The sequence below is a fragment of the Neodiprion pinetum genome, chromosome 7, assembly GCF_021155775.2.
Source record: "Neodiprion pinetum isolate iyNeoPine1 chromosome 7, iyNeoPine1.2, whole genome shotgun sequence".
In the NCBI taxonomy this organism is placed as follows: Eukaryota; Metazoa; Arthropoda; class Insecta; order Hymenoptera; family Diprionidae; genus Neodiprion; species Neodiprion pinetum.
In genome coordinates, this window is record NC_060238.1 from 22,564,912 (window position 1) to 22,578,179 (window position 13,268).

At 42.0% G+C, this 13,268-nt stretch overlaps 1 protein-coding gene across 20 annotated transcripts in view; it reads left to right on the forward strand.

The window, feature by feature from the left end:
- nrm (neuromusculin) overlaps positions 1–13,268 on the forward strand; it is a 181,510-nt gene that overhangs the window by 138,644 nt on the left and 29,598 nt on the right. For 19 of the 20 annotated variants that reach the window (XM_069137728.1, XM_069137712.1, XM_069137729.1 and 16 more), the window contains exons 4-7: positions 4,510–4,680; positions 7,483–7,644; positions 9,047–9,228; positions 10,939–10,977. In XM_069137728.1, the coding sequence (XP_068993829.1) occupies positions 4,510–4,680; positions 7,483–7,644; positions 9,047–9,228; positions 10,939–10,977 (554 nt within the window). The remainder of the gene's footprint in view (positions 1–4,509; positions 4,681–7,482; positions 7,645–9,046; positions 9,229–10,938; positions 10,978–13,268) is intronic. The other variant, XM_069137726.1, reaches the window with a different exon arrangement.

Consider the following 13,268-nt stretch of genomic DNA (forward strand, 5'->3'; position numbering starts at 1 on the left):
CAAAACCCGCAACCCTTATTCCCTTCGTCCGCATTCTTGGTATCTCCATCCCCCTGTTTTTCTTTTCCTTTCAATTTTTATTCCTCTGATCCGATATTAAATTCTCTGTTCAAAACACCACCAATTTCCTTTACGAAAGAGAGCGTAGAATTGAAAAAACGCACTCACGCACACTGGCGCGTACAGAAGTGTAAAGAAATAGGGGTGGATATTAGGCACTCGCATCGAGCCGAGAAACACCCCCAACTGTCACTGGCACTCACATGCCTGGGTGACTTCTTTTTTTGGTCAGTTTGAGTGACCCCGATCCCGAAGCGGCCAGCCTTTTTTTTACGAATTACGCTGTGCATTTGTTCTCGAGAATTTTTTTTCTTTTCTCATCGATTTCCGCCCTTAATGTTCCCTTATTTTTCTTTGCCTCGTCTTTTTTCATCTTCGTTTCACGTTTCTTCTCGTGTTTTTATTCTCGCATGACAGGTTTTCACGTGGATTTGCTTTTTCACGAATCGGTTCGTCGCCGTTGCAAATATGTTACACGGTTTCTTTTTTTTTTTTATTTTTGCCTTCTTCACACCGGAATGAACGATTTCAATAACAGTCACACGATTTGGTACTCCATGCGTATCCGCACGTGCGTGTAAAAATACAATTCGACCCACCCCTAATACGCTTTTTTCAAAAACTTTTTTCCACTCACAGTTCTTTCGCTATACGCTCCGGTTATTTTTTTGCTTCAGTCGACAGGCGCTATTGAAATTCATGAAATATCACTGAGGGTAATAATTGGATCAATGGGCACGCCTGTTTATGATATTGAAAATTTGGAATCTAGCTTCTTCACTCAATGAAAATTAAACCACAGAAATTTTTTATTCCCAAAAAACACACCGCGCAGAAATTTACTGCGAGTCAAGTTCTTCAAGGTTCAAATTTTTTGAATGTAAATCTATACTTTCAACTTTCAGGGATATTAGCTTACTGATTTAACCAAAATTTTGTTTCAGAATCTCGTTGATTCTCAATTCCAAACTCCAGCAAGTTGTAATTAAGAAATTCCAAGTTATATGTTCCCGAGTTTCTATTACAGATTCCGAGTTCCAATTCTGAATTAAAAATTTCACATTCGAGATATGAAGTTCCAAATCACATGTTCCAAAGTCATGGTGTTCAGTAAACACCCATCACAAATTCAAGGACATTTCCAGGACATTTTCAGATTATACAAAGACATTTAAAATAGAATATTTCCAGAACACAAGAAAAATTCAAGGACAGTTTCCAGGATCTTTGATGGACAAGAAAAATTCAAGGACAGTTACCAGGAGTTTTGAAAGACAAGCAAAATTGAAGGATATTTTCAGATTATTCAAGGACATTGAAAATAGAATATTTCCAAGGCATCAGAAAAATTCGAGGATAGTTTCCAGGACTTTTGAAAGACAAGAAAAATTGAAGGAAAGTGCGCAAGACTTTCGAGAGATAAGCAAAATTCAAGGACATTTCCAGAACCACTGGAAACCGTGAAACTCCAATTTCCAAGTTCCATATTGTAGGCTCCCAATTCCTCATTCTGAATTTCACAAAGACATAAGACGACCGGGCTGTGAAATATCCGAAAGGATTTCTTTGCCCCAGTTCTCACATTCGAGAGGAGTTCAGTCGAAGGTTAAGGAGTCGCGCAGGAAGCGGACCTTTAATCCGACGTCGAGAAGACGGGGGTGGAGGGTGTAATAAGGTGCCGGTGCCGGGCTGCATCTCGGGCCGCGACACCGTTCCGCAGCATGCTGCTTCTACACTACGACACGTAGCTTATGACGCGACTTACGAGTCCGGCTATTACGACCATGCGCAACTTATACACACGTGCACACGTGCGCAGGCACATAACTATTATACTTTCCCACCCCTTCCGCTATCCCACGGTTTATAGCAAGCGCCGCGGGCGGTGGGAAAAGCGCTTCTAAACGAGCTCAGCGTTTTAGAGGAATCGAATGACTCGTTGAGTCCGAGGGAAAACGGTGGGACTGAACCTGTAATGGAAGCGTAAAGAAAGAAATGAAACTCAAACTTAAAAATATAAGAAAATACTTGACTCATTTTTAATCTTATACTACTCGAAATATACTGCATAATGAATAATTGTCGAGTATGTGAATTATTTTCAAGTATATCAATATATTTTGAGAAAACGAAAATTTTTTGAAAAATATACCGCTATTTTTTAAACATCCCAAACACGTCTCAAAATCGCCCAGTAAGTGTTTCTCTACTCAAATAAAAGCATTTTGAGTCAATATTGTTATTTTAAAGTCAACGTGATAATGTTTGGAAACAAGATATGAATTTAAGTTCATTTCGAACCGAAATTGTGTCATAGATTAAAAAGAAGTAAAAATTGTTTTTTTCTTTACTCTTCAAAATTTGATGCCAAATTTTTAAACCGAACCTGTTCTTCTAGCATCATTGAAAATTCTCATTGTTTGTTACATTAGACGTATATGTGTAATTTGTATGGCTTGTATAAATTATCTATTATTCTAGTCGTTGGTCATTAAAAAAAAAAAATATTCTATGTCAGCGTTTTTGTTTTTCGTAAATTTGATCCTCGATAATAAAAAATCTTGCGACCGAATTTCTTATCCCATTCTTTACCAAAAAAATGTCTTTCTTTTGCCGAGATCTCGGAACCTAAGTGGCTTAGCAGTGAAAATCGATACGATATGATATAACCCTGCTGTTCTCCTCAAACTTTTCCTGCATCTGGAGTATATGAGTTAGGATGAAACCGTAGCAACGGTTCGCGAACCAGATTGCGAAGCCGTTCCACATATTAACGAGGCTGCTTGAATCAACGACGGAAGTTTAAATCCCCGAGGATTTATGGCTGCATATAATTAAATTCGTTTGCCGAAGATTAAGGGTGCAGGTTTAAACTTGCGGGGCAGATTAGAAGCCACTGGTAGGAAAGAACCCACTTTTTTCTTTTCACCCTTGGTAATTTTCACGCGCTTCTTTCCGCGCTGTGTGAAATTCCAACGGTTAAAGAATATTAACCGTGATTGAGAATTCGAGATGATGTGCTGTTCGATCCAAGTTAAGTGTGTGTGTGTGTAACTTGGATCGAACAGCACATCATCTCGAATTATATATATATATATATATATAATACATATACATATATATATATATATAATACATATATATATATATATATATATAATAAATGTATATACATGTGTATATAAGTTCATGGGATAGCTGTATTATACCTACGGTTTAATTTCGAATGCCGATCCCGTCGCAAATCTCGCTCGAAAGAAAAAAAAAAAAAAAAAAATCTCGATGAAGGATACGCGGGCAATTTATTATACATATATATTTCAACTTTTGCGTGGTATTAAAATTTTTCACGCCGGTAACCACGGTGTACGAAATTCTCCGAGTCTGTAACAAGCGCAAAAACGTTCCAAGAGTACACAGAGGCACCTGGAAAAGAGGGAGGCGGGAGTTTTCGTACCGAAAATGTGAACCCCGTTTTATTACGATGGCAAATAAAGTCGCGGATATGAATAAACTTTTCAATGAACGAGAGAAGGCGGCTTATTCCGCGATGCTACCACCACTCCAACCCCTCAAACCTACGTCTCCTTCTTCTTGTTCTTCTTCTTCTTCTTCCTCTTCTTCTTCTTCTTCCTCTTCTTCTTCTTCCTGCCGACCGCACTTTTATGCGCGTGTATTACCCGCTGCTCTTGGTGTGTACCTAACCCAAATACCGGGGGGTGTGTATATGGGCCGTTTTCAAAGTGGTGTTAAGGCATATGGAGCATGCACGTAGCGATTCCCGTTGCAGCTAGGAAGCAGAAGCTTTCCGAGGTGTCCGAAAACTGGGTCATACTCTGTGAATATTAAATCCCCTCGCCCCCTTCTTCTCCCCTGAAACTGCGACACGATCTCCGGAAAATGAACCACCCTTATGTACGACGATGCTCGTGATCGTGCAAGATGCGAATATTATTATTATTATCTCTTGCAAAAGCCGCGCAAATCTTCTACCTCACGTTTTCTCAAATTCAATAAGATACTATTCATTGGTTGGATCGAAGAAGATAACAATAATTGTTAAAATGTTTCCGCAGTTGGAATTCAAATATAAACTATATTTTTATCGATCGAATTTCAGATCAAAAACTGTGACAGTGTATTTGGGAATTAATGAAACTTGGTATAAACTATTCCAAATTCCAAAAACGCGCTGATGTGTAATTTACTATCATTGGAACTCAGGATAAGTGAAAGGTTGAGTTTTCAATAATGCTGATTGATCAGAGCTTTGGTTACTCGAATTCCGAAGCTTTCAACATCTTTCAGCGCGTTAATAATATCACATTATTCTTGTTAAAGTCCTTTCCTACGACAACTATTTCGGCAAATTTGAACAGCCGTTCGACCCCTGATTATCATTAATTTCTTCTACTCACCATCTAAAGTTTCTCTTTCTCTTGTTTCCAGTGAAACCGGAAAAGCTGATCGTGACGAACGAAGATACGTCGGAGCCGATCGTCCACGAGAGTACGCTGAGTCCAGTGAACGAGGGTACGAAGTTGGTTCTGAACTGCGAGAGTGGACCGGGAAAGCCAGTTCCCATGGTCACGTGGTTCAACGGAACGCAGCGATTGGAAGGTGAGCTTTCGACGTCGAAGGGAGCTTAACGATCCCCCTCGTTTTCATTCGACGTGAAAATATCCTCCCTTCCTGATTCTGCTGAAACATAGAAGAATTCTTTTGAGCGGTTATTCACAAGCTGGAACGGGGAAGGATGGCACCGTGGATTCATGGGGACTCGTGCAAAGCTTTCCGGGCTTCAAATAACCGATCGGTATTCAGCCCGGATCGTTGAAGGGCTGTTTGGTCAGCCAAAAGCCGAGGGCTGGGGCTAGGAACCACAAACTGGGGGCTCCAGGCTCCGGCTGGAAACCTTGGAGGGTGCGATAACGAACGTGAGATTAATGCCTCGTTCTCTCCATTCGCAATCTCCACGCTAACGTTCGACGATAAGGTTAACAACCTGGGATACCGCCTACCTTGTATCCTAGACTGCCTCGTCGAACGCTTTACAAAGGTGTGACCTTGCTTCTCTACAAAACCTCCAAATCGTAGTGGAGGAAATTCAATGTCGAAGAAACGAAATGAGGATGATTTTTGTCTTCGATTCTATTACCGCGATTTTCGACTTTGTCGTGGTGATTTGTGGAAGTCGTTTCTTCTCTTGGTACATTGAACGAAGTATCGATGGTTGTATTTTGATCAGGGAATTCGTGAATTTTAAGCACAAAGATCACGTCTCATTGAATTCAGATGAACAATATTCATTGATCGATTAGAGAATGATATCTTTTTAGAAGAATATCATCGTTGAGTTTTGAATAACATCGTTGGTCCTCTCTCGAGTGTGAGAAATCTCCTACTTCCATAAAACAATTTTCACAGCAATAGTAGAACAAGATGAACGACACTTGCCGGAGGTCAAAGGTCGCTTCGTTTCCCCTGAACCATCTTTTCCGAGATAGAAATCGCCGGGTCGTCGATTCCCCAGATCGCAATAAGCGTGCATGGGTGCACCGGAACGTGTTACCAATCTAAAAGTGGAATATGGACCGTGGCCACTCGAATCCGTGTCTCCGAGTGTTCCACACCCGCTGTACGGATAAAAATAGGATGAGAAGAAGTAGCAGAAAGGAAGAAGGGATCGAAAGTTCGGTAACGAAATTGTCGGATCTCTAATTCACATTCTTATCACCTCGTTTCCATCGATTTTTTACCCCCGGCCAGAAGTTTATTGTGACAAATGCTGGGAAACGGCTGGAGTAAACGCGTGCGTGTGTGTATTCCGCGGATAAAATACGAAAGAGAGAGAAAGGATAACAACGAAAAATTCGGGAACTTGGAGAGTATGGAGAAGAGCCGACCACCCTCGGCTGGTCGGTAGGTACATCCGAAGGGCTGGAAGAGGGGCTGCGGACGTCCCGCTTGAATTACATCCGCGCCTTGATTCCGCGTAATTTTGCGGCCTTCCCTTGTACTTGGTCCCTCCCCCTGTTCACGGATTGAAAAGGATAGCTGGGGGATGGTGAGGATGGTGCTTCTCTTCCCTTTTTTCGCCACGTCGTTGGTCCCCGATCCCTTTTTTTTTTCTTTTTTTTTATTCTTTTGCTCTGCACTCCTTTGCGCTTCCTGCTCTTTTCCACCCTCGCCGCACATATTCTCGAGTGCGAATATTTTTTACCCGTCTGGAGAAACTGCTGAAAGATGTCGCGAAATTTTATCCAGCTGGTGGTAAAGCTTCTATTGTATAGCTATAATAATACTCTTTGTAAACGGAGAGTTTAATCATCGGTAGCGCACACGAATGTGGTACTGTAATAGTTGCCTTGAAGAGAAATTTCATTCTTCAATTCTCACCCTTGCCTTTTTTTTTTTGTTTTTTCATCTCTTCCTCTCTTTCCATTCTTCGTGTTTCTGGACTTTGTTCCGCTTTCGCATTAGCCGAATGAATTCTAGCTGAAGCTGTTTCAAGCCGGTTTCTACTCGTCATGGCCAAAGCCCTGTATCCTAAATGGCAACGCGTCATGCTCGAATTAGCCTTTTGTTTGGGAGTTTTATCGTGTGATAACGGTGTTAATAGCTTGCTTCACTATACGGCCACGCTTTTTATTCCTGTTCAACGAGCCTCGAGGACAGGCTTCGTGATGATAAGTTCCCCAATGCCCTTTTTCAGGTTTCCGACAGCTCCCTAATTCCATTGTAACTTTACATCTCCATTAATAACCCGGCTATCCAGCCGATCCTATTTCTCACGCCTCGCCAAACACTGATAAATAATTATCAAATTATCGAGGGTTTCATTTGTTGCTACGCATAGTCATTTGATTTTACTGAATAGGGACACGTTTTTGACTCGGTAATTCAAGATATCGCTTCTACAGGATAATGAAAGATCAAATATCTCTACAGTATTCAGGTTGAAATCATTGAATCGCTTTTGTGCTTTTGCTATGTTGTAAGGTTTCAAGTTTGATTCCCGATTACTTTGTGTCTGTGACAATTGTTCCTTATCTCAAATTCCCTTTGACATGTTCGGCGAAACATGATACTATTAAGGGAACCGGAATGTCGCGGAAACTGATTATTATAGACCTTCGGAAACCTCCAGAATTTGTAGTATTCGAGATAAGAACTGGATAATTGCATTCCATAAGGTAATCAGTTTCCGTGACATAATTAATATCTGATCAACGATTTGTAATTATTATTTAACGTCAAATTCGAACGTCAACACAAAGATCGAAGAGACAATATTATCTTTAGTTATCTATTCACCGACAAGTCAAAAGTGCCGGTTTACTTGCTTTATTTCGAGAATAAAATAAACTGTCAAACCCGAGAATGGCGAGCGAAAAATAAAGGAAAATTCATCGGTTTCAGCAACGAACTCAACCGAGGTGGAGGAAAATGGTATCGGAACCGCGAGCAGCCGTTTAGAAGTGGCCGTTACACGTGGTGACCTAGGGGCGAGTTTCATCTGCAGGGCGAGCAGCCCCGCGCTTAAAGAACCCCTGGAAGTTAAAACAGCGGTGGTAGTAAACGGTAAGTGAAATTTTCAAATTTTCAATATCGTCCTACATTCCACAGTCCCGTAGTTTTTACTGTACGCTGAAAGTTTGGCTCGATTCAGTTCTGATATTTGGATAAAGGTATTCCGCAGCCGTGGTCGATATTCTGCAATCGTGAGATTTGAGATTGTACAATGAATTATATCGTTATTTAACTGGGGCTGGGTTGAAATTCCGAATTCGAGAAGTTCCCAAAGCGCCTGATTCCAAATTATTTGGTGGCGAAATTTGAAGTAAAGAAATAGTTGGAAAACCGACCGATGAAGGTTCCGAAACTTCAAGTTCCGATAGAGCAAAATTCCGAAAAATGAAGTTTTGATAGAGTAAAATTCCGAAAATTGAAATATCACACTGCATAGTTTACTCAACGAGTTGGTGTGAAAATTGAGAAAACCCGAAAATCAGAATGACCAGGATTCCGAACGTAAAAATATGGAAAATACAAAACAAAGAAAGATCAAAGTGGTGAAATTTCATCTAGCCAGAAATTCACGGAACTGAAGATCTTGGATCATTCAAAATTTCAATGTTCCAGATATTTAAATTTTCTCATACTTGCACTTTCGGAACTTTGCCTTGTCGAAGTTACGCCCTTTGGACATTTTGTCGTTCGGACAACACGAACTTTAATGTTTCATCAAAGTTCGATTTGTCTACTTTAGGTTTCGCCACCAAAAAGTTTGGAATTCAGAGCTTTCGGAACTTTTCAAATTCGAAATTTCATCCCCGCCCCTGCGAGCGTTAGTTAAATTCGGATTCTAACTCAACCATCGAGTTGTTATTCAACTGTCCTTTGAAAACACCTGCTCGCAAAGGTGATTGTGATAGATACCTAATCATTTGAAATATCAAAACCACTATGCTCATTAAAATCGACGCGTCTGCAAATCTTGACTAAGAATATAAAATCCGTGGTTGACAAGTATAAAAATACAATCATAAAATCGACGCTGAATCGAGATCATCGGACGGTATCAAGGCGGTGCGTCGGGGTAAAAATTCCAAAGCACCGCTTGGGGGGAATAGATCAGCATAATATTTTGTAGAAGCTGGGTATTTGGCGAAGCAGCTTTGACCCAGCCGGCGATACTCGAGACCTTGTCTTTCCGTAGTCCCTGGTACCTACGTGAAATGTCGAGTGCAATTTTCCGATATTAGATTCCCTGACCGAGGTGGTCGCCTCTCCCCCCTTTCACCGTTATCCCCTCCCCGTCAAGCATCGCGTCTGGCTCTAAAATCACCCAACGGCCGTTTGGCCGCGGTCAGAGGTTGAAAGCTTGACTTCGACCGACCTTGGAACTCGGGGCGAAGTTTAACTGCGCCACCTCAGACCGCGTAATCGCCTTATCACAGACTGTTTTCGTTCCCTCGTCCAGTTCGCCCCCTCGGTATGGACCTCAGCGGTGTCGTGAATCACGTCGTCCAGGGTTCGAAGGTGATCCTCCAGTGCCAAGTGCAGGGCGCGAGGCCGGCGGCCAACATCACTTGGTTCAACGGCACCGAGCCGATCAGCATCGGAAACGAAGTCAACGTGCTGAACCGCGAGCTTGCGGAATCGGTGAGTGATTTTATCGTCATCGATTTGTCGAGCTTTTATTATTGGACTCGGTGCAGCGGAAGGTCGACAAATATCGCGGCCGCTGCACGGGGTCGACTATTTGCCAAAGTTGTGGCCTCGCAGACCGGAGGAGAATATCCACCGAGGATAAGTATAGTATTTAATTAGTCAATAATTGGCCGGGCAAAGCTCGAAACGGCGAGTGACGGAGCGGATGGGTAGGAATCAGACTCACGGCAAACAGGCGAGGGCTAATTATACCCTGGGGATTTGAAGGGCAAACAGTGGGCGCGGTTCGTCGGCCGCGGCTCGCGATTCAGCGAGTCGAATTCATATCTGGGAAAATCCAACCACTCCTGGATAGTCTGCATCCCCTAACGCGTTTTGTTGCGTCGGGAGTTTACGAGGGAGTCTGGATTTTCGTCTTTTTTTTTTTTTTGTTTTTATCCTAAACTTCCCCGTAACTTCAAGTATTTAGCGACGAAGGATTAACGATTCTAAAAAAAATGAGGGTCATATTCGGCTGCAGGCTTCAAGACGGCGAGAGAAGGGCGCGCAGCGATAAAGAGGGGAAAACAACCCCTGTGTAATAATTAATTTTTCTAACAATAGCAACGCAATCAGAGTAACTGCGGGTTACGAAGGAGCTTGTTGGTTTGTACGGCTAATTTTCAGCGGGGGAGAAGAAAGAAGGAGAGAGAGAGAGAGAGAGAGAGAGAGGGTGGGTCGCGAGTCGCGAGGATTGACGAGGGGGAGGAAAATCCGGCGCAACACTTTCGCGAGATTCGTGCTCTCTCCTTTCCCCGTTTTCTCAGCGGCCTCTTTTCATCTGTTTTCTTTTTCTCGTGCCACTCTCCTTTCCCCCGTCATCCCTTCTCTGCCTCGCCAAACCCTCGTCGAAAAGCCCGTGGATTTTCTCTCTCGGCCAACTTAGCTACGCATAAGAATTAGGAATTACCGTTTTAATTATCGTTTTTTACGGAGCTTGGGATTAAAAATAACTGCAACAGATTCTAAGACACCGCCTTGTGTTTGGTAGAAGCTTTTACAATTTCAACCCCTACTTTTGCCTTGGAAAATTACCCTTACGTATTATACATATAGTATAACTGGTTTCTCGGGAACAATTAGAGTGAATCTCCTGTATTGGGAAAATTTTTTTTTATATTAATTTTCTCATTTGTTTTCTCTTCTTGTTTCTAATTTGTAAATGAGAATTTTTTCATCCCCCTTGCAGACCTTGTACTCCTTCATTTATTCATTCATTTATTCAAACTCCAACCGATAGTCTGTTTAAGCTTGCCCGAGGAGAAAAAACTTTTTAATCCTAATTTCTGCTACAAATTGAATTTCAAATTACTGAGAGTAACATTTCGTGACGTATTTTTAACGCAGCTCAACTCGCGGGAAGGAAATATAGCGATGAAAGTTATCTAACAGGTTCGAAACTGTAGTTAGAATTTTAGTCTATCTGGAAGAAATAATTACTCAATTTACAGAATGAAAAAAAGAAAAAAGATTTGAATAAACGGGAGCGAAAGTTTGTGAAATTTTATGTAAAATGCGTGAATTGTATGACGAAGGAAATTTTTAATAAAAAGACACGTTATTGAATTACGATACTTGAATATTAATCCTTAAGCAATGGTGTAATACACAAGTCATTTTAATGTTCCTAATAATTATTGTCAACTCTTTCCATTGACGCAGCCTCAACCATATGAATTAAAGACCAGCATAATACAGCTTGTAAGTATCCAAAAGATAATGCATTCACTAAAAATGATCCTATAATTACAATTTCTATTGATCGATCAGCACTGATGAGATTTTCGCAAAAGGCTGTCTCAACAAGTTCCGTCCCTCCATAGTCGATTTACGTTTGTCTCTATTCTCTCAACTTTTCCTGTCAAGGATCTGTGCCCTCAATTCTCTTTAAGGGTCACAAGTATCTTTAGCTTGGGGGTTTCCCTCGTTGTCAAGGGTCGAAGTATGAGCTGCATGCAGGTAGAGAGATGAAAAAAAAAGAATAAACAAAACGCTGAAAAGGAATCACAAAACCAGCAAAAATAAGGGAGCAGGAATTACGTAAAAGCGTAAAGACTTTTGGTTCGTCAACCCTGTTCTGTGAGGGTGGATGGCGTGTTTGAAGGGTGGGCGAGGAATACATGCTTACCGATTCGTATACACTGAAACGCGTGTACAATACGCGTATAGCCGTAAAATAAGAGGACGGTGGATGTCGGTGGGGATATTTGACAAAAAGCTCTGCACGGACGGCGGGGCGGGGGATGATAAGCTTACACTGCGATTAATTTTATTTAACCTCTTGGACCGCTTCTCCGTTGTGAGCCGGTATACTCGGGACTTGATGTCCGTGTATAAATAAAACAGAACCCCCGCCGTCTTGGCACTGCGGAATAGCGAGGACGATTCGCTCCCGCGGCGTCTTATCGCGGAACGAGAGAGGAAAAATTCACGTATTTTACATATTTAAAGCAAACGTGACTAGCTCTCGCCGCATCTTTGCCACATAAATTCAAGAGGTACCTACATCCAACCTATCCGTAAGATAGGCTATAACCTCACATGACTTAAAACAACTTTTCGTCAACCGCACAATTTATCATTGAAATTTTTATTTCGATATCCAAGTTCGAAAGGAATTTATTGCGGCAATGATGTATAACAGAAATAGGACGGAATCCATAAAAGGATTTTATGGACGCTGTTTTTTGTGGTCTGACGAAAATGGGATTGGCTAGGTAAAATGGCGCTGGCTCGAGCGATCAGCTGATCGCTTTGGGTTGATTACAGGGCACACAAGATTCCATACCAAGCTGCCAGACGTTGATTCAGTTGGATTCAGTTAATGAAGATTGAAAACTGGGCCGGCATTCCAGTTTTATAACAGAGTACAAGATTTTGCTGACAATTCTGTTCACCCCGTTTGTCAAATGGGATCTTGCGAGGAATCCTATCGAAACGGGCACCTTGCGGGAGTATCGTTGAAAGACGTTTCAGGGAGTTTGTCCGGGTCGTTAGCATGTAAATTGATGTAGCGGAGAGTTGCGATTAGCATAAATAGTATATACTTGGTGGATTATTCATAACAGCATGTTTATCCTCTGAGTAACAATATGTATGCTAAAACAGACGGTGGTAGTAGCTCGATATGTCGTTCTCTCGTAACTTAACAGTACGTCCAGGGGATGACGTAAGCCATTCCTGAGCTCTGGATATCGGAGATCCATAAAGTGTTGTTAAGAAAAAACAAACGAGTGACGATTCGCCACTGGCAAAATATGAAGACTTTGATAGAGCTGTGTAATTGCCCGTTGTTTACGGGTCTCGCGTGATACACGGTTCGACGGGTTCCTCGCTAGGTTAGAGAGCCCGAGTGATACCTCCATGTCACATCGTCACTTACCCAACGCCCTGAAGCTCGCTCATGGCGTGCTTGATTCAATTAGCGCTAAACGATTCGCCGCTCGTTCACACGAGCCTGATTCACTCCTACTTCGAACTCACTCTCTTGATGTGTTGAAGTGAGGATTTACTCCAATGAAGTGAAAAATCATTAATCGAGAATGAAACCTGTGCAACTCCAAATCGAGTTAAGTTTGGAGTGACTCGATTGACTCCAAGCGTTTGGATTGTAAAACTTTATTCTTACAGAGTGAGTATTCCCATCGTCACGCTAGTTGCACGGTTTTAACTCCAAGGAAATTTAGCGAGTACACTGTGCCAAGATCGATCGAAACTCCAAACTGCTCGAATCTCTGATCACCAGTTAGACCGAGAAATCGGACGCTAGACAACGCTTGTTTCTTCTTTCTTTGGAAAGTGTACGAACACGAAACGCGTGTCGAGAATTTTTTTGGTTAAAATCGTGCGGACGCTGGTAGATGTCGAGAACTGAACAGTGGAGAACGGCTACCTACTGCAGGTGCGGTGTGATTTGTGGTCCGATATTAGAGATGCATATCCATTCGTACCGGGTCGAAATCGCGTTGCAGAGATAGCGGATTGGCACAATG